The following is a 22,855-nucleotide window of genomic DNA, read 5'->3' on the forward strand; positions in this document are numbered from 1 at the left end:
ATGGATTGGTGCAGAGCCACAGGCTTTACACCGTGTGTGGGTGTGAACCCTTACAGAGTCGTTGAGGTCACATGTGAGCTCTGAGTTTCAGAGTCGTTGAGTGGTTGACCTGCTAGGCCATCATGTGTGTCATTAGGGTTAGATCAGTCCAGGGCCCACACCTGGACCCAACTATCCCTAATGAGTTGTTGACCCACCTGGCCATCACGTGTGACCTTAATGATTCTGTAAGGGCTCACACCCACACATGGTTTAAAGCTTGCGACCCTGCACCAGTCCCTTAGAACCGAAGAAAACAGAAGCACGTCCAGCTGCCTACAATATAGCACTTAAGATTACGATGACCTGGATGACTCTTCACCAACACTCAAGTCAAGGTTCCAAGCAAACTGAGCGGATACTAGAAGGTGGGCTTACAACACTGCAGACAACTGATATGTCAGTGAGAATCATCACTAGAATTGTCATTTGTAAGATATGGAACAAGTAGCCAAGCTGCCCCCAAAAGTGGCCAAAACACTATGCCGGAAAATGGGTACAGTACTTTGACAAACTGACAAAGTGCAGACATTCTTCTGTTTAGTTGCTTTTGCAAAGATTCAGGGAGTGTCACATTGGAGATGATGTCACAGCAGTTTCACACAGGATTGCTATGGCGATAAGCTGAGAATCCCACCGACACCAAGGAGGTACTACGCACAGCGGAAAACAAGATAGAGAAAAGGACCTGGTACCAGTCGAGTTGAGTTGAGCTGTACCATGCAGTGGGAAAGAGACAGTAAACCTCATTTCATTTAGCCTCTTTCTGTTTTATGTAATGTGTTCATCTTGTGTGTAATTCTAATGCTGTTATGGCAGAGTGTGGTTTAGGTTTAGTGGATGTTCTTGTCAATAATATCACCCACTACTATCCATAGAGTGTATAAAGACCTTCATTTACATTTGTTAAATCCTTGTAGCTATCATAAGACATCAGGAATCATTCAGGCTTTCCATAATTTCTGTACTTTCAAGGGCGTACTGCATGTTTCCATATCTTACACACCACTACAGGGGACATCTCTAGACTCACAGCCAGTCCCTGCCTGGATTTCACGCCCCAGGTTGGATGCTGTGTGTGCCGTTCATCCCTTGTGACAATGTGTTACGGGACTTACTTGTGTGGTGGCTACATCAGCCAAGTAAACTTTGGCTATCAAGGGGAAGTTGTCTAGTCTGAAACCACCAGGATCACCGCCAGCTTCTCATGTCTTGTTTTTCCAACAACTAGGAGCTCATGCGGGGGAAGAAAGACAGAGGAGCCTTTTTTGTTAAAGTGCGTGTGCAAACACAACACTCCCCAGGGTAGATTGTTATGGGGTGGCACAAGATCCACAAAGGACAGTGGGTGTTTGTCCTTGAGGCAAACAAATACCCTTTCTCTATCCAAAATTCAAAATCAGACTCAATTTTTCAGGATGCATCTTGTCAGCTATTGGCTTGTCTCTGGACATCACATTAGCCCTGGTGTTTCATATGCCTGAAATGTGACGTCCTCTGAGGCAGAGATTACTTGTGGCACAGTGGCATAGGTTCTCTGAGATCTCAAACAGTGTAAATAGCCAACAGCTACTCGTTTACCACACGCTGCTACTTTGCACTGGTGGGAAGGAAGGACCCCTGACCATAATGTTTGCGAAGTTTATCCTGGGCTCTTGCCAGCTTGTCATAACTCTCACTTTGGCTTGAACCAAGGAAGCTAGGAAGCCTTGCTTTTAGAAATGAGAGTTCCTCTACTTTAGTGCTTTTCATGAAGTAGAAGCAGCATTTTTAGAGGCTGCCATGGGCGGTGGAGGAAGACAATTGCTCTGTTTTGAAAAGCCACCAGTGCTCTCCATTGTCCCAGAAAACAATGCTTTAGAAACGGAAAAGCAAAGTAAAAGAAAAGATTTTAGTTCCCTTTCTACCACCTACTTTCTCCACTTCTGTGAGAGTGCACAAGTGAAGCATATGTCCCGGGTGACAGATGACAAAGTCTCTTCATGGCCGCACAGCGGCACTTATTCCTTGTCGCTATGAAGGAAACGAGCGGTCAGTCTTCAATGCCGGCAGCAGAAATGATGAGGATTTGTGGAGGCTAGGACGAAAATATCCACAGCCTTCCTGTCTTTTCATGCAAAGTGATGTAAAAAGCACCGTCTTAAACTTATGGCTCTAAGCCATCAAGTGACTATTGGCTGTTTGCAATGCAAGTGTTTGAAGAAGTGTGAGCAGCAGAGTAAATTACAATACTCCTCGTTAACTAAGCACTTGAAGAAAATCATGTTGAAGGAGCATAATGAGTTTTCGTAAACAACAGCTCAGCTGTGTCCACGAAGCAAACATCTGAGTGGGGCTGAAATAACTACATGATACTTTATGCAGTCGTGATCCTAGACTCGGAGGCGCATTGCAAAGAAGCCCATCAAGAGGTCAGGTTCCAGTGGGAGACTAACTTCACTCACTAACTTTGGGGCTAACCCTTTTCATTTGAATCAGCAGGTGACAGGAAACTTGCCTTGGGGCTTGAGAAGTCGTCGCATTTATTCATTGACAAATGGCCTAAACTGTACACACATAGCACTGCTATGTTTAACGACATGCCTCTCTGCTCCGGTCACCACAGCCTTTCTCTCTGTCTCTCAGCAGCAGCTGCAGTGCACCTTATAGTGCCTTTATGGGAGGCTTAAGGGGTTATTAATTGTCATTAGAAAATGCACCATCACGGGCCCCTTTATCCCAATTTTTCTTGTAATATTAGCCTCTCCTAACAGTGCACCTGTGACTTTACAGCTGTGGGGAAAAACAGCACAAAATAAAGACTGTGAAGTAAAATAATTGGTTAATGTTTTGGCTCTTGTTGTAAAGGCTTTACCATCAAATAAAGCATAATGAGCCGCGCAACAGCTGGCCCTTGACCACAATTTTTTTTCAAGAACTTTATTGCCATTATGCAAGCATATTGAAACCCTTTCAAACACTGTCTTACAAGCAATGCACTCCTGCAGTCACTAGACAAGGTTTGTGAAGAGCATCTCTTGAATTCAGGCATAAGTGATGAGACTGCAATTACTTTCAAATTGCTGCCATGTCTCTGCATTTGACCACAAACTGGATTGATTCATGTTGTACAAGGCGCCGTGTAAAAATTAACATTTGCTGATGAGCTAGAGATGCTCAGTTCCAGGCAGAATGCTAGATAACTTGAAACATGTATATAACATGTATAAGACTATATACATATCTATAAACAGTTTATGTTGTAATTTGTACCACTTGGCATGTTTTATTTGGTAGTCGTGGATGTCTTGTCTCTTGTCTTATTTTCCTTGTTATACCAGATAAATAAGTCCGTCAATGGAAGCACATGCTGCATTACCAATTGACCCTTCGCTAAGTCCCTGGGTGCAGACTGGCCAATCATACCATCATTGTCTTGTGTGGCGATCAGCAGTGATGTGGTGGTTCACTTTTACACTGTGATCTGTAGTCTATAGTTCGGCTTTAGCTTCTAACTATCTTTGTCTTTTTAACCTGTTGTTGTTGCTGAGTCACTTTGACATCCTGGATATATCCTTCAAACACAGACTGTAGACCCCTCTTGTCTGCTTCTCTCTGGAATCACTGTTTCATCTTTCCAAAAATATGATGATATTTCTTCAGGGAGTGCAGTTAGTTACAGTGTGGGCTCCATGTTTACTTCGACAGCTTGTCGGACCATCACAAAGGGGCAGGGCTTTGCGAAAGAGCAATTGCAATGGGGGAAATGTGTCTGTGATATTAAATATTGTGTAATGACAAAACAAGTGGGTAGATGATTGACTAATTTCATTATTTATTGCATCGTTTTTCCGATTGGGTGATGTGTTCCCGTTTATGTGCCTGATCAGAGGGGTGTATACCTCAGCTTCTGTGTTTGTTGCTTGCTTCAGTGTTCACCTTGCTGTGCATGTGTTCACAACACAGCCTGGGCTTCTGCTTCGAATTGTTTCTGTTTTCGTGCTCCGCTGAAATTGTCTAAGGTATGACAATTGTAGCTGTCTTCACTTCACTCACATCCACCTGAGAGATAGATAAAGAGTTGAGTGAAGACTTATCAGCCTGTTTGATAAGGTTTAAATAAAAGTAGTGCTCTGGGCGTACTCGTCTGAGCCCTGTGTTACAGAGATCTGCTTCATACTGACAACAATCTCAGCTTGAGCAGCAAAAACTTGAGCCGGGATAATTTTCGAGCCGATTCCAAGAGCTTTAGAAATTTGCTTAGCCAGGCAAAACTCACAGCGTTTGCGTTATTAAGGCAATGTGGATTTACCTGTAGCCAAGTCGCAAATAGGCCCTTTTAAAAGGTTAAGCTGTAAAGTGGAGGTTTCAGAGCACAAATGCTCAGAGACTGCGTGTGTGTGCCCGCGTGTCTGCCGCTTTCAGTATGAAGATCAGCTCAAAGCTTGTGGCTCTTAAATGAGAGTAAAATGTCAAAATCTCTCACAAATTTTCAACAACATCTCAACAAGCTTGACTTGACCTGTGGGAAAGCGCTGACATTTAAAGGTCCCAAATTATTCACTTGTCATGATTCCTAATTTACTATTCCTAGTGATACAAATATGCCATGTGATAGGAACGGGTCTGTTTATTTCAAGTCAGTGTGTTTTATAATGAGTGCAGACTAACATTTCATTAGAATAAATTACAAATTAAAGCAGTTGTTTTGTGAATTACTGAGAATGTATTGAAACATAACATGGTGTTCCGTTTATCCCGTTGTATTTATATATGGCTGCATAGTCAGTAACCTTAAGGGTTGCTCCCATGATTCTTTGCATCCTTTTTAGAGTATTTGAAACTTTAAGGTTCTGTATGCGTCACTAAGAGCATTAAAATAGCTCAAACCACTATTTGCTATGTAAGGTGGGATTTATACTTCTGCATTGAATCGACGGCGTGCATATGTCAACGCATAGACGCTATTGCCTGATGTGCACCTCCACAGAAATGTAACTACACGTTGCGGTGACGCAGGCCTCCTGTCTATTTCTGTAAGCTGAAACCATTTCCCTCAGTGGAAACTACGCTTTTATTTATTTTAATTTCACAGATAAGAAACAATAATTTGCGAAGACAATAAAGCCTCCACAAGAATAGCATTTTAAGTCTTGTGTGTGATTTATCCTGGCTTCATATGAGTAGAGGAAATTGCCACTAGTCGCTAGGATAATTAATACAGTATAAAATGCCATAGGCTTGTGCTAATAATGTTAGCATGTTATGTTTGTTTGGAAAACATGTTTAGTATAAGACAGTTGTTTTGTCAGTGAACCTTGTGAGTTGTAATGGAGCCGGATTTTTTAACGTTACCTTTGTTTAATGTTGCTGTTGTCCCTGGCTTCATATGAGTAGAGGAAATCTCTGCTAGCAGCTAGGCTAATTTATACAATGTGAAATTCCATAGGCTTGTGCTAATAACATTAGCATGTTGTATTTGTGGGGAAAATGTGTCCAGATAAAGACAAGTGCTTTGTCTGTCAGTGCTGCGAGTTATAGTGAAGCCGATTTGTGTACTTGTGTTTGAAATTGTTGTTAAGCCATGTTTAATGTGTGTTTAATATGTGTTTCATGTGTGTTTGAATCAACTTAATGTTACAGCACTTCACAAAACCCCACCGCCGACCAGTGGTGTGGAATTGTAACTGCAGAGTGACACAGACACACCACCACACAAGTAAAAATAGAGTAATTGAACAGAGTAATTGCACCCTGAGCAGAGAATGAAGTCTTGCTACCTCTGTGTGTCGTAATCTGAGCTTCTCTGTGGTTTGTTGTGGTATGTCGGTCCAATTGCGCATGTCAGTGCATGTGTGTATCTCGCTGGCCAGCTCATGGCCATTGCTTGGAATTCGCGCATACAGTGGTAACACTAATATTGGGATGGTGACGGCCCGGAAGCATAGCACCCACCCTTTGGTTCCCCCCAGGCTAACACTGCTAGCTCTCTCTCATGGAGTAAGCACCATTTGCAGCTAGCTACTGGCTCAGCCGCCTCCATGTTGAGAACTGTATCCCCTCAACTCATACACAGTGACCTTCACATATAGCGCCGACAAAAGCTAGCTCTTTTTTATTTTTTTAAGAGTCTGATAGCACAAAAGAAAACTTTGGAGTTTCCCACACATTCATTCACTTGTGGCAGCCTACCACAATATCAGCATTTGCCACCACATGTTGACTTTCTAATTGTGGAGCTGGACTGTTTAGAAACACTGTTGGAAAATATATACCGTTATTCAGAGCACCACTCTCTCAGAGCTCAGAGCGTACTCTGGACACAGAAGGAGCAGTGAAAGTAAAACTTAACTGTTCATTAATTCATATAGAAATAAAACGCTCTATTTGTTAGAACAACAGCACTCTCATTTTAGTGTTGTCCATCGTTTTTCCAACCTACCTTAGATGAAACCGGCTGCATTCCCATGGGAACTTTTTTGGGAGGCCAGTAAAAAGTGCCTGACAGTAGTCAAGTCGGCTCGAGCTAAAGGCATGAATCAATTTCCTGCATATTTTTCATTTGGAAATGGTCGTACCTTGTGGTCGTACCAGCAGAAGAAAAAAAAACCCAAAACCTTAAAGTTTGCTGATCAGTAACCCCCCCCCCCCCACACACACACACACACACACACACCTCCCCCCACCCCCAGCGTCAGCTACTGCCATCCTGTGAATACAAAACAAAACGTTATCATTAAAGTATATTCTGTGTGTAGGAATTGTTAATTTTTATAGATAGTTATTACATTGGTTGAAATTATAGGTTTAACATACACCAAACACAAGAGACAATCATGAAAGGAAGAAGGAACAAATGATAATCACAACCCGGGTCTGTCAACCTGGTTATTGTGTGAATTAAAAATCATCCATAAATACAGTATGTCAGAACTGTATTCCTGTTCTAAAGATATATACGAAAACACACTTCTGGAAAAAAAAAAACTGAAACACCCTCTCTGGCTGGCGTGTGTCATGTAATTAACTTGCCCACACTGAAACTGTTACAGTTGGTATTCCAGCTATTGTTCGGCTGCCGATCAATGCCTGACTGGAGGGTAATTGGAATATCTATTGTTGCAAACAACGTGACATAAAGTGACAAAATGTTTAGGTGAGAGGGTTCAATTGAGCAGCTTTTTAATTAATTATTGCAGCCTCAAATTGAAATTTTCAACATGAATACTAAGAGTTCTTTGTCTTGAGCTTTCACTTAATCTCTGTAAGACATTGGGGGAGTCTCTCCACCTCAGCCTTCTAAGCTATCTAAGTACATGGGATTTCATCATCTGCTTAATTGCTTACCCTAATTTGCTTTGCTGGCACTGTCACAGCCCCATTGTACTGTTATCAAATCACTGGACACTGTAATTAACTTTACATTGTAACCACCACCTCTGTAACTGGCACACACCAGCTGTTAAATGGTTTTTAACTTTACTGTCTTCTTTTTGTTTTTTTCTGTCCTCGCAGAATGAGTATACATGCCCACGCCCCCTACCTGGTGCCTGGTTGGGAGATGTGCCTACCATCCATTAACCCCTAAAAGGAACTGCTTTGGTTGGCGCAGCAAACCACACTGACACAGGGATACAGGAGAGAGACATATGCAGAGAACCCATCAGGATCCTACTCTCATTCTTCAGATTCATTTTCAAATTGTCCTCCACGCTAACAAGGGCAACCACTGACCAAGACATAGAGGAAATAACACTGTCTTTTTCTTTCTTAAGATTTTATAATGTCTTTTTTGTGGCCTGTGGTCTTTGGTCATCAGCTTTGCTGCATTCCATCATGCTCCATCACTACACGGACACTGACACAGACGGTTGTGGGAATGCAGGCCTTGGACAAAGACTCGTGAGCACTAATGGATGGTTATAACCAACACGGGAGCTTATTGTATAGACTATAAACCCTATTGTCTCCATGAGGACAACGTGGCATTGTTTTAAACACAGGCGATGAGACTGTACAAATCCAAGAGGCTTTAAAAAAGTGTAAACTGAGCAATGAATCCTTAAAGAAAATGCACTGAACAAGTGGCTCCGACCGCTCTGCTAACAACAGCTGTGTATAATTTAAAGTGATTTTTGATTCCATATGAAGCATCATGTTATCACCTTTCAATATATATATATATTTTTTAAGGAAGACTAATCAAAGGCTCGGATGGTGTAAATGTGCCTCACTGGAGCAGAAACATTATGAAAGGAGTTTCTGTGCACCCAACTGTACCGAGGAATCCGCTCCATCAGGTGGAAATCAAGTCAGCAGCCGGAGGATTGTTTGAAGCCTGCGAAAAAGTTGCCAGAGGAAAAAGAAAGCTATCCCCCCCAGCCAATGACCTTTGGTGAAGTTTTTTTTTGTTTGATTGTTTGTTTGCCTTTTTTTTTTTTTTTTTTTTTTTTTTTTAAAAAAGCCCGTTTTTCTAAGTTGTTTCTAATTGCAATCAAACCTCGACTATCCAGTTTGATTTGGAGGACAGTAAGGGCAATCAGACGCAAAAGAGGGAAAAAAGAAAAAGCTCTTATCAAGGGTGAAATGTAATTTTCTGAAATTATAATGTTGTTAATGTTGTAGTTTATGAATATGTGTTTCTGCCATCTTCAACACCAAATACCAAAGAGCCAAATGGAGCGAGTTTTTTTTTTGGCTCTCCCAACCATGAGTTGTAACAGATCCAGGATTTGCTCTCTTAAAAGAAATCCATGGAAAAATCAAAAGACGCCTCAACCTCCCTCTCATCCAGCAGTGCTCCATTATCCAATTGGCTTTTCTTTTTTCTTTTTATTTTAAATGTGTGTAATGTGTACGTCTTTGTGAACAACCGATCTTGAAAGATAACTCCGAGCACTGCTCACATTTTATGACTTACGTTGAATACATGCTTCACTTTCCTTAAAATGATCAACCCGTCTCTCCCCCCTCGAAGAGACTGCAGATGTTGCTGTGTGTGTTTCATCCGTTTTGAGTTCTGAATTATATCTGAGACGCATTGAGTTGTGGATTGTTTGTTTCAACCTTCAGACATAATCTTTCTACACCAGAAAATGATCATTTTCTATTGTAAATTTCTGCTTTCCCCCCCTTGAATTTGTTGATATTTAGTAAGCAGCTGTATTCTTTGTTCACTTTCAACAGTATGTTTTTTAATGAAAATAATGACTTTATTGGTGAGCAATATGAATTGGTCAAATTAAAATATTCATTAATCATTTTCTGTCTTCAAGTATCAAGCATTTTCTTCTTGTGTGTGTGTGTGTGTGTGTACCGGCTGCCCACTGTAATTTAATAAGCTTGTACCCTGTTCCATGTCTCCATTCACGCTTGTTGAAATCTGTCCTATTCCCCACAGATCTCCGGTGACGAGGCTGTCACATCAACATTAGCCTCATTAATTTAGAGAGCAGAACATTGATCTCTGTTCGACCGTTCTGTTCACGGTGACGCTCACTGTGGGCCCCACCAGCCCTCTAATTACGCTTCCTGTGTAATGTGTTGCATATCTCAAGAGGGGGCCCTGCTTAGTGAATTTGCTCCACGTTCGCTGCACTTGGAACATGTCAAGCTGTCAGCTCAGAGGTCCAGATGGCCAATCTGCCCGGCGCTCCCTGTGGTATTTTCACATACTCCTCTCTACCTATCTCCTCCTTCCACTACACTTCTCCTTCAATCTTCTCGTCTTGCTCTGTGTCGGGTGCCTACATCTCAACCGCTAAACTTCATTATTTATGACGTTCTTGGTCAGTTTACTGCGTCTCTGTCTCCTTTTGTGCCCCGCTCCCTTCTTCTGTCTCAGAGGGTCAGTTCACCCAAATTACACAATGATATTTATCCTCTTATCCCTATAAAATCATGGATGGTTTCAGTTTTACGCTCAGTTTCCTACAAAATCATAGACAGTATCAACAAAAACTGAACATTGCACCTGTCATGAATGTAGGATTTATTGCAGGATTGCTGTAATGGATTGCATTACTTTCAGCGAGGAATAAACTGGCAACCGAGTGTACATGTCAAGGCGCTGAGATTTCTGCTCCCACCCCAGTACATTGTCGGTGAATGGAATTTTGTTTGTGATCCTCAAAGAATTGAAAACATTTAGCTCCACTGGGATTGCCGACAGTGAAGTCTGTAGATTATCCAGAGTAACTGGGGCATTGTTTCTGTAAAAATACTTTTGCTGTTGAGTTTGTCAAATGTGATTTTTTTTAAGCTTTAGGGAGCACAGATAAAAATTCCATTTACGTCCATTGTTTTTAGGCAGCAAAAGAACCTCAGAGACAGATTTCACAAAACTTGTGCACATGAAATTGAAACTATCTGTCAGGGCAGACACTACTAGTGGCCAGTGCTGGCATGATTAGTTGATTAATGCATTATTTACAACAGATAGTAGAGACACACTGAAAACTTTAACCAATGTAGGGCTGCAAATAATTATTATAGTCGTAACTGATTGTCCCTCCGAGTTTCTCAAAGTCCAGGGTCACATTTTCAAATGTTGTTTTGTCTGACTGTATAAAAATAACGGCTGTCACCCACTGGTTTGTGGTCTGTTGAGTTTGGCATTTTGGCCATCTTGGATTTTTGGAGCCAGAAGTGACCATATTTGGACTAGAGAGTGGTACATGGGAGGAGCAAGGATCTGACTTAGAGCCTGAGGATACTATACCCCAACATTCATTATTTTCAGTAATTGCTTATCTCGTTAGGGGTCGCAAGGGGCTGGAGCCTCTCCCAGCTGACATTTGGTGAGAGGCAGGACAGGTTGCCAGGCTGTCACAGGGCTGACACATAGAGACAGACAACCATTCACACTCACATTCACACCTACGGACACAGGGAGAACATGCAAACTCCACACAGAAGGGCTCCCCTAGCCTGGTTTGAACCACAAACTGTAAGGTAACAATGCTAACTACTGCACCACAGTGCCGCCCCTATACGCGACAGCATGGCTGAATCCAAATGTCGGCCCCATCCTTAGTTATGAACTTAACTTTGAACTTTAAATGTAAACAGGTAAATGGACTTGTGTTTGTATATCCCCTTTCTGGTCTTCCAACCACTTTAAGAACTTTTACACTGTATATCACATTCACCCTTTCACACACATTCTTTCACACACTGGTGACTGGGGCTATCACACAAGGTGCCACCTGCTACTCGTTCAACCATTTACAGGTACTTACACCATGGCACATGCATCAGGTTCAGTAACTTGCCTAAAGATGCTTCAGCGTGGACTGAGGAGCCAAGGATTGAACTGCCATAGATCTGCCGATCTTCACATCAGTGGACGACCTGCCAAACCTCCTGAGACACAGCCGCTGGTGAGTATTATAAAAACTGACCCCAGTGCAGTTGTCACGAAAGGGTGAATCAGCTCTAGAGAGCAAAAGGTATTTTGTACCAGGCTGTAAACATGTTTATTTCTGCTGTAAGGTGGGCATTTAACATGGAGGTCAATGGGAATTGACTCGCTTTTGGAGCCAGCCTCTAGTGGCCATTTTAAGACACTGCACTTTTTGGCATTTCCATGGTTGACTTTATTTTTCAGCCACGCAGGTTGCTGCTTGCATCTAGCATTGACGTCGTTTATCATGAAAAATAAAAACAAATATTTGCTTGTAAATGTTAAAACGTTGGTTTTCTGACTGTTGATTGGAAAAAACAACACATTTAAAGATGTGACATCACGGTTTGGGTAATTATGAAGCTCCATTTAATAAAATTAACATTAAATTAAAAAAGAAAAATACTTGACAGATCAATCGATAATGGAAAAAACCATTAGATGCAGTGGTACACGAGAAATGTGTTAGTGTAATTAGAGCAATTTGACCCTTTAAATATCTTGTTTTCTGTCATTCAGATTGTAAATCTCTGTGCTTGGTTTTGTCCTCTGTATTTCGCGGTCCCCCCGTCCTTCCATTCTGTGTCTCAGTCTTATCCGCCGCTCTCCTCTATGATCTCCGTAACTCAGCCTCCGTCTCTGGCGCTGCATGTGCAGTGGCAGCACAGACAGGGCTGTATGCCTGCGAGCAGACACCATGCATTATTCATGTGGCTCGGGCTCCCTGTTGACCCAAGTCCAAACAGTTGGCAGTCTATAACACTTCCACAGAAAGGCCTCAGGAAGAAAATGTTAGACTATAAGCAAAATACACTGAAGCCGCCGCCATGACATTGGATACATAACTTTCAGACGATGCCTCTCCATCCACTATCTCAGATTATATGATAGCTTGAAGTGTGTGGAAACCTGTGAATCAAAGACATGCACACACAGGTCAAGCTAGATAATAGATCACAATACAGACACATGGGAAAAGCTAGAATTGAGGCTTTTCGATTTGATAAGGAAGATGAGATTATTTAACTTTATAAAAAACTTTAGCAATATTATTAATAATTTATAAAATATAATAATAATAACACTTCCCTTCTTTCTGTTTTATTCATTCCAGCCCCACCCGTTTGCCAGACAGGAATCCAATGACCTTTTAGACCTAAACTAGGAATTAAATACATATACCAATTTCCTCCATCACCCATGATGATATCCGCAGAAATAGCTGTGAGGATACATAAAGCACATGTGCACATACAAGGTCATCTAAGGATATACAGAACACTTTTTGTCTTTGATAAGCAAAGGCTGAAAAACATCCTCCTCTTCCTCCTCCTTCTCCTGGTCTTCGCTTCAAACAAATGTGCCACTAATAACTTTGCTTTACCTCATGACGGCTGACTCACTGACGAATCATTCTTTTCATGTTAGGCATGTTAATTTGATTTGACACTTCAATGTGAAGTCTCATTCAGAAGCTGTTTTTATTTTTTTTAAAACAGCAATACGTACGCCTCTCTAGGAATGACTCCTGATCACTCATAACCTCATATAATCTCCAAGTTGGAGGGCAGCTCACTGGGAGGCTTTCACTTTAATTATGACTGTCGGAGCAATTAGTCAGCGACTCAAGAGAAATGAGTGAGAAACTAAAATATCAAACTCCATCATGGAGCGAATGGCAACCCTTTATGTAAGCACCAGTTATTTCAAAACAGCCACTGCTGTCGCAACCCACACCAGGAGTGGTGTTCAACAGATCATGTGCTTCAGCCATCTGCTCCTGACTGGGGGACTGCGGGGTTCTCAGTGAGATCATCTCTGATTCCATCATCGCCAACTGCTGGTCTGGTGCTTTCTCCTTATTTTAAAGATTCTTCAATCAGGATGAGCAAACAGTGCCATGGAAACCAAGGAAATGTTTGCTTTCCACACATGTATCATTGATTCTCAAAAATGCAGCCTGTAAAGCGAGTCCCAATTCTCAGCATTCATCAAAGTACATATTCACAACCTCTCCCAGAGCCCAGCAACTGTTAGCCCTCTGAGTTTACCTCCCCCTCCCCCCACAGTGTTTTTACGATATCCCACAATGAACACACAAGGAATCCAGGAGGAAATTAAAAAGAGGCACTCAAAAGGAGTCATATTTCAATCAGCTGACACATGAGGAGTGGATTAAAGTGAGTGAACAGAGATGATATTTGGGCCCAATCTTAATACACCCTTCACGCCTACCAATTAGTCCTTACCCTTACGTTTTGCCCGTTCGCGTCAAGGGGTAGGGTGTTCCAATTCTTGCTTGGAGAGGAATAGGGCAAACCTCCAAACAGAAGCAAACTTTAGAGTGTTATGAGAAATCATCGGCTGGATGACACAAGCAACAAACCCCCACAATTGTATTTTCTTTGTTAATAAAGATTTTAAAATGAAGGTAACTATCGTTTTATCGCAGTACGTCGAAATTGCTAGTATGCCAGTTTCTTGTAGGTAACCAACTAAGGTTACATTGTTACTGCTGATTTGTTCATGACAGGGTAGAAGCATGAGCTGCTGTTATTAGCCTTTAGAACACCACAAGTACCCTCGTAATGAAGCAGTGTTCTTTTTTTATTACTTGTTTGATTGATTAGTAGCATAAAACGCAAGTGTTGAACAAACTGGGAGCATCCTGACAATGGCTAAAGGATGCCTGTAGCCCACGCAAAAAAAAAATCGCCACTCCAAAAGATGACATATTTGCAATGTCCGGCAGCACTCGTTGTGTATGTTTGCGTAAACACCAGCATGAGCGACTACTGCTGACATGTCAGAGTCTTGAAGAGTTTTTCCATATCATAAGGGAAGATTTCAACCACTACCCCTTGTAACTTTGTTCCAAGGGGCAAGGTAGCAGTCGTAAACAAGGGGTGGGGCTTAAAATAAGAAATGGGATTGAGCCTTGGTGACTTTGACCATGTCACTCCCTCATGTACGCATCATCAAGAGAGGCAAATCATGCAAATGTCTGAGGAGCCCCCAAAACATTTGAGAAAAGGTGGCCCCCTAGTGGCCGCTTATAAGCCCCATTTCCACCAAACACTTTCGGTATGGTACCTTTGGAACCAAAAGTAACCCTTCAGACATGGTAACTAGAGCCTAGAGTTTCAACCCCAACCTCACTGTTTTTCCTCCTTTACCTTTGTCTGTACCTTGTTTATCGTCCACAGAACGAGGCTGCACGCCAACATTTCCAGAACAAAATAGAACAGGCTGCAGTGAGAGTCTCTCTCCATGGGATATTTAAAAATAGCAGGTCTGTGCATTTAGTCCTCCTAAGGCAAGCTCAGGGGTTTAGTGTTGCCATAGCCCACAGGAACAACACTCTGCAACACTTTTTTTTTTCTCCAAGTGAGGATTGGGATATTTGCAGTTCACATAATCCGGTCAGAATTAATAGATATTTTGAAAGGTGTATGTCATCCAAGAGAGAATATACAAACTAAAGTAATGATCAGAGTTGTCACAGTGAAATTTAAGGTTCGCTTATGGATTCTCAGTCTACAGCTGCTGTGAGAGGCAGCAAAACATCCTTTGATTTTATACAGTACAGTTTACTAATCAAACTCTCCACGGTATGAACAGTGGTTACATGAACCTCAAAATCAGCCACAACGCTCTGAGCAGAATGACCGTCCTCTATTGACCAATCAGACTGCAGTGTTCACAGCTCCACCTTTTAGTACCAGATCTGTGTGCTAGGTACCCCAGCAGAGGGGGGACCAAAAATGGGTATGATACAGAACGGTTCCATTGGTACCATCCACAACTTTTCACAGTGGAAATAGAAAAAAAACGTACTGAACTGAACTGTACCGCACTGCTCGGTAGAAATGGGGCTATATTGGCACATTTTGCAAAGACCATTATTAACCACCTTAAACCTCAGATGCATGCCCTTTACAGTGCCCTACCACTGCTCCCCAAACCCTCCAACCCCTTATAGCTAACCATGTGACAGGCAGATATCGTTAGCTAGGACAGGCAGTTAGCTACCTGTTAAAATTAGGTGTTACCGTCAACACAATGAAAAAGGTCCTTAGTGGGTTTTTTTGCCTTGGGCCCCCCAGAGTCTAAGATCCAACAAGAATACACCAAACTCAGCTCAGCAGTGTAAAAGCAGCACCACTTACTGCGTGGCCATTCCCCCAACAAAGCACCTCCAGCCGTTGCAGGGAATACGCTATCAACACCTTTGTGAAGTGAAATGAATAAATCTAAACTGACTAATCCACCTGATATGCAGCAGCAGGCCAAGACATGTCAGCAGCAGATGATTATCAAGTTACGGATATTAACATCAGATATTCATGCCGTGCAGCAGATAGTCTCTCTTTATGAAATGCCATGTCGTGTTGACAAGCAGTAGATGACCATCAGTACATGGATATGAACCTAAGATAGGCCATGACTGCAGCTGAGCGAAACAGCAAAGTGAGCCATTACATTGGAGTTGAAATAGTTTGGCTGAAAAGTGTGTAGAGAAGCATGAATGTGAATACCTCTCCTGTATGAGACATATTGATTTTCCCATGGAGCCAGTAATGGGAAATAATTACATGAATAGGCGGGAGTCATGTTTACACTCTGAAAGCCAACATACATTACACTCAACTAGAGATCAGAGTTTGCATTGAGCCAAAAGAAAACAACCACCAGCCTCTAACACTCAAACATGATTATTTGTGAATAAAAAAGCATAAATGAATGAATAAAAGCATCATAATGCCCCTGACAAACAATAACCAAGAGAAACATGAGCTCAGTCGCAACAAGGAATTAACTCCCAATCAATACCAATACAAAAGCAGCACTTGGGATAATTGCATAACGAGAACAGAGCAGTAACCAGCACATACGGGGCATCGACTGCAAGCTGCGAACACACACTGGCTAAACACAGCCAATGCATCTGATAATACACATGTTAGCAGAAGCACCACTTACCATGCCAGAGTGAAGCCGTGATCTGTAGCTGATGATAACCCCCTCTCTGGGAAAATTGAGGTGTTGACAGCAGGGCGAGGAAAACTCGCTTCTTCCTAGAAGTGGCGCTGAGGCCAGCAGCTTGACATGACCAACCGCCCACTGAAGAGTCATCTAACAGTTATCTAACCTCAACTTTTGCAGCAGAGGTTGCAAAGGAACTGGACATAGCAGCAGGCGAAACAAAGATTATTTAAATGAACCGCCAATTAGCCAAAGGGAACACTGGATACAAGGCAGTAATTTTAATATATAACGGGGGGGACTGTAAGAGGGAGGAGAGCATTAAAATCGAGTGGAGAGCAACACTAAAAGAACTAAGGAGTGCAGGTCAATTAGGAGGTCAGGTATTAGGCAGGTCAAAGTAAAATTTATTACAAAAATTAGAATAGATACAGTACTAACCCCATGAGTGCTGTAGATAAGACCCTAAGAGACCAACAAATTCTCACTCCGACCTCGTTACATATTGACATGCTTGGTCATGGACTTTCCACGTCCATGTACAACATGCAAGGTACCCTGGGTACGTTGGTTGCTGACGTTCTGGGTCGTCGTCTCAAGTTCTGCTGGTTACATGCATTGTCTTCTTTCAAAATACACTTCGGTTTTCGGAGGGAAATTCACTGTTTACACACAGTCTCTTTCAAAATTAAACGCACTATGTCAGTACAACACGGCAAATTGATGTTTTTTTTTCTTCAACATAAACGCACATGGTTAGGTTTAGGTGGTTGAGTTTCGGAAAAAGAACAGGGTTTGGCTTCAGAATCTTACGGGAAGCGATCACCGCTCTTTTTGGTTGAAAGTCAGTGTTTGTTGGACCTATTCACAACCCTTCCCGCCCTCCCTATTGGGACTCATCGTCTATCCCTGACGCCGCCGGGTGCCATTGAACTATATTGGCAACTGGCCGCATATCATGCCAACGGTAAAGGACCCCTTTTTTCATTGGTTTCTGACGCTGCAAGTCACTGCCCAAGTGCCGGATTTCGACGACTTTGAAGTGAAACCGGGCTCAAAAGACAGTAAGTTAAGATACTAAAATACTATTTCCTGAAAACAAAGCAATAGTCATAAAAAAAATATAAAAGGCCCGCGTTAAAATGTTCTTAAAAATGTCTGGGGAAGCAGCAGGAGGATTAAAACAATCAACTGTCCTTATCTCAGTTCGGCAGAGTTATCTGGCAGCAGGCTCCAGCCAAAATGGCGTTGCGACACCGTAGCTCCATCCCTCCATGTTGGAAGTTTGCGTGCCCACAGGCAACCTGTAATAAAGACAACCTGCAATCACTGGTCGACAGCACCATTACTAACTACACCCAAGTCGAGGTGGGGGACACTCAGTTATTCGTGCAGAGCTCCCAACTGTGTCTGATAGCTATGAAGCGTTGTAGTGCTGTGTCCACTGGTCACTCCTCTGTGCTGGCTTCTCTCGGTGGACCTCCTCTGAATAGACTGCCAACTGCCGTGCTCCTTCAGATGCGGTGTCGCCTCACCGCTTTCCCCTGGTGCTGCTTCCTTCACGCTTCATCTGCTCCGATTTCAGTGCTCCCTTCGAGCAGTCCTGTTGGCTATTCTCTCTGGCTGTCACGCCCAATCCAACACACCTGGCCCTGGTCGCTGAAGCCCTCCTCTCCACCACTTCATTGGTTGTTCTCCAACACAGTCTTGTCTGGTTGAATGGCTGCATTGTCCATCTGTAAAAGACTTTTTCGCCAGGTAAACAAAAAAGAAAACAGTAAAACCAAGCATAATAAAACATGCAAAATAAAACACAGCGACATATAGAAGCACAGCAAAATAAAAGAACATAATAAAACTAGCACTTCCACCTTGTGACAGGACCCCAGAGCCTCCTGGCAGATTTGGACCCCACCAGTGTTGACCACATGGCTACGGCCTTGGTTGGATATATACATAGCAACATGTGGAGAGATGTGACTGTACAGGGTTTTTGAGTTGTCTGCCTGAGCTTAATCACGGGTTTCCATCATTCTGTAACCTCCAGGAGTTTTGTTTCTGAAGTTCAGCTGCCACATTTAAATTGTAAAGCATTTATAGATGAAAAGCCAGTTCTATAATTATGCTCAATGATGAATAAGTATGGTTGATCAGCACAGACTTCAGCTTCTTGCCAACCTCCAGACATCATTGCCTAAATGATGCTGATTAATCACCCTTCACATAGAAGGTCCCTCCTGAAGAATCACTTAAAACTTCTCACTCTGCTAATGACTCCCTCAGGACCGTCCATACGGTCAGTCCCTGCCAGTCTTTCACCAACGTCTCTATCTTAATACATCAGGCAGCAAGATTTATACGAGTCTGGCCAAAGTGTAAACTTTTAAAAGTTAATTCCTATCCAAAGCCCCAGAAAACGATAGGATTCCTCTGATGGAAACTCTCTACATGACTCCCAGGATGGTCAGTGCATCATGACGAGGAGAGTTCTGTGATTAGTCGCGCCAAGGGAGCCTGGCCACGAAATTACCAAAACAGACGCACTCGTCAGGGCGTACTTGACCGTGACCATGGCCAAGCCACTGGGTCTGCGAAAATAGGGCCAGCAGCATCCACTTGTGCACACAGAGCAGCGACTAACAATCAATTTCAGGTGTAAGGAGATAAATACAAACGCTCTGTGAAGAGAAAGTAATGACAGCTGCTGAGTCCGAGGACAGGCAGGATGGACATCTGAAACGTGATGCATCATTATTAACATGTTGCATAGAACAACACATAGTCATTGGTAATCAGCCTGTATTTGTCTGCATATAAAAGAGTTCTTTCAGTTTTGCCCAAATACCCTCAATCTGTTTATCCTGCTGTAATATAGTCTTCACACAGGTCTTAGATTCGTCATTTGTATGCACGTGGGCAGGCCAGCTCCCTGTGTTGGTAAATATGCATATGCATTCATATTTCCATAAGCATTCTGTATACGTGTATATCATGTATTTAGATATATAAATAGCAGAGGTGGACTCAAATCATTGTTTTGCAAGTCATAAGTAAGTCTCAAGGCTTTGCATTTAAGTCCCAAGTCAAAACCAAAGTCCTAAGTTTGAGTTTTGATTCCTAAACAAGTCCTAATGCACCCTTTACCAAATGTAATGCCATTTTAACAAGAGGACACTGGCCACTTTATTTAGTACATCTTGCTGGACCCCTTTTTGTCTTCAGAACTGCCTTGAGTCTTGGTGGCATAGATTCAACAAGGTGCTGGAAACATTCCTCAGAGATGTTGGTCCATATTGACATGACAGCATCACACAGTTGTTGCAGATTTGTTGGCTGCACATCCATGATGAGAATCTCCCGTTCCACCACATCCCAAAGGTGCTCTATTGGACTGAGATCTGGTGACTGTGGAGGCCATTGGAGTACAGCGAACTCATTGTCATGTTCAAGAAACCAGTTTGATTTGAGCTTTGTGACATGGTGCGTTATCCTGCTGCTAAGGAGGTATCCTCTTTAACTTAATTGGTACAAGAGGCCCAAAGTGTGCCAAGAAAATCTCCCCCACACCATTACACCACCACCAGCAGCCTGAACTGTTGATACAAGGCAGGATGAATCCATGCTTTCATATTCTGAGCCTACCATCTGAATGTGGCTGCAGAAATCCAGACTCATCAGACCAGGCAACGTTTTTCCAATCTTCTTTTGTCCAGTTTTGGTGAGCCTGTGTGAACTGTAGCCTCAGTTTCCTGTTGTTAGCTGACAGGAGTGGCACCTGGTGTGGTCTTCTGCTGCTGTAGCACATCTGCTTCAAGGTTGGACAAGGTGTTGTTGCTTCAGAGATGGTCTTCTGCAGACCTTGGTTGTAACCAGTGGTTATTTGAGTCACTGTTGCCTTTCTATCATCTTGAACCAGTCTGGTCATTCTCCTCTGACCTCTGGCATCAACAAGGCATTTTCACTAGATATTGTTTCTTGTTCAGACCATCCTCTGTAAACCCTAGAGATGGTTGTGTGTGAAAATCCTAGTAGATCATCAGTTTCTGAAACACTCAGACCAGCCCGTCTGGCACCCTCAACCATGCCACATTCAAAGCCACTTGAATCACCTTTTTTCCCTGTTCTGTTGCTCTATGAGTAAATGTATTGAGTTGCTGCCATGTGATTGGCTGATTAGCTATTTGCATTAAGGAGCAGTTGAACAGCTACAGGTGTATATATGCCTGTTATTTTTTTTGGCCACCGCATAATATTTTCACACAGATTAAATGATCTTGGTATGATTTTTTTTCCAACTGGTATTCAGTAATGTAATTTTAATCCTTTGTGGTTTTCTTCTGCAACTTTTGCACCAGTTGTATGTCTTTTTTGACTTTGTCAAGTTGAGTCAAAAGTCATAAACTATGTGACTTGAGCCTGACTAGAGGTCAATTGATTCAAAAGATCAGATATATCGCTGCAAGCTCAGTTATAAGTTTGTTTTTTCCGGCATGAGAAATTTTATTTTATGCTGTGAAAGCATCACAGTTTTTAAGCATATGAATCATACATGTTCACATGTGAGAGTTTTATTTTGTTCATTAGGTATAAATCTTAATCTCACTTTGTTTTTATTATGTCTTATTACTAAAGGTGTATTTTCTTGTAAACTGATTTTCGGTTGTGGATTATCAAAGGCCTTATCAGTTCAAGGTAGCTCACAGATATAATAGATTCTTGCAAAATTTGACTGACAAATATTTAAAATGTCTTCAAAGGCCCTGTTGCCACATCACTGTTGAAATACTGAATACAGCCTACCCAGTATCTTTACAGACACATACTGTCATTCATCTCATGATGTGACCTTGGCAGGATTTTAAATCGCTACCAGTGGTTTTAGAGCTTTTGTGTGACAAAAGAATTGAGTAAAGATCAAATGTCCATCATTTTTCTGTTATTAGCCAATGCCTGAGATGTTTGCTGCTGTTACTTTAGATATGTGGGCTTGAGATTAGCATGCGAAGTGTTGTTAAGCTATGGCTCTGTTATGTGTGTGTGTGTGTGTGTGTGTGTGTGTGTGTGTGTGTGTGTGTGTGAGTGTGTGTGTGTGTCAGAGAGAGGGCTGTATTTGTCCTGTGACATTCTTGCTGCTCTCCAGAGTCATAGCTGTCTTGAGGATTTCTCCATAACAAAGTGATTTAAATGTTGACTCAATTAACCTCAGGACTGAATTTCTTTAGGGAGACGGGGATGTTTGAAATGAGGCTAGAATTATTAAAATATGCATGAAAAACGCACGGAAACGTTTCATTTAAAAAAATAAAAAAAAAACATTGCATATTCCACATAGATGAAAACAACAGAATAGCTGTGGTAGCTAAGTTCAAAAGAAGTCAAGTTTATCAATAAATCAAGGCTGAAAACAACCATGGGGCAATCACAATGCTGCAAAATAACCAATCAAACATGCACAACGCAAACAGTAATACATTCACAGCTATGCTGACTTGCATTAGAATACTTGAAGAATAAACTGAGTTTTGCTGATTTGATTCAAAGAGTGCTCTTCCACAGTCTTGGGCTTGCAACCTCAAAACACTCTCTGTGGAATCACTTAGAGCTTTATACGAGCTAACGTAAAAAGGTCTAGGCCGTCCGACCCATTTAAAGCCTTCAAAACAAGCAGCGAAAACCTGACAGTCAACATGGGGTCGGACTGGGAGACAGAGAGGGAAATAAAGTACCAGGATGAGGTCATGTCATCTCCCCAAGCACCAAGAGCTGAGAGGCAGTGTTTATAGCAGCTGGAGACAAAACACAGGCAGGGAACCAGCAATGTTGAAAGAAGAATATTGAAGTTGCAACTACTGGCACTTTTATCTAGATGTTAAATAATGAAAACATAACAAGAATGATATAGTAAGAAAAATAACCTTGAGGGCTCAATCAAAGATCGAACCAACATTTATAAAGATTTTATCCAGGACACAGGACCTAGAACTCCAATGAATAAACATCAAAATAAATATCAAATGTAATTCAGTCAGGACCACTTTAGTCAAAGAATACTCTATTTCAATTTGAAGTATTAAATTTGGCAGTGTGGCTCTGTTCTCGGGCCTCTCTGCCTTTCCTAGCGCCTATGGAGAAAGCCTAAAATGGAGAAAGCTCACCTCTCTGCCCTTTCACACGCATACAAGGAAAGCCTGAGGCAGAGAGAGCAAACCTTTCTGCCCTTCTATGCCTCTACATGGATAGCCTAAGGCAGGGAGAGCAGCAGCAAAGACTCCCAAGCATCAATGACAAACAGAAATGACATGGATAAGACACTGTTGACACTGATGACTAATGACAATGATGAAAAAGAGGAGCTGGGGTGGAGGCGGGTTGCAAAGCAGCTTGAAGAAGAAGCAGCAACAGTAGGCAGGCCAGAGCAGTTTAAATAGGGCACCCTGAATGAGATTC

The 22,855-nt window shown here is 42.2% G+C and overlaps 1 protein-coding gene across 3 annotated transcripts in view; it reads left to right on the top strand.

Annotated features, from left to right (window-relative positions):
• Positions 1-9,247, top strand: part of lrrtm4l1 (leucine rich repeat transmembrane neuronal 4 like 1) — an 86,242-nt gene extending 76,995 nt beyond the window's left edge. For all 3 annotated transcript variants that reach the window (XR_007451664.1, XM_049603501.1, XM_049603502.1), the window contains one exon: positions 7,534-9,247. Coding sequence is in view for 2 of the 3 variants with exons in the window: in XM_049603501.1 (XP_049459458.1) it covers positions 7,534-7,599 (66 nt within the window). In the remaining variant the exon portion in view is untranslated. The remainder of the gene's footprint in view (positions 1-7,533) is intronic.
• The last annotated feature ends 13,608 nt before the right edge of the window (positions 9,248-22,855 follow it).

The sequence above is a fragment of the Epinephelus fuscoguttatus genome, linkage group LG18 (genome assembly GCF_011397635.1).
Source record: "Epinephelus fuscoguttatus linkage group LG18, E.fuscoguttatus.final_Chr_v1".
Lineage (NCBI taxonomy): Eukaryota > Metazoa > Chordata > Actinopteri > Perciformes > Serranidae > Epinephelus > Epinephelus fuscoguttatus.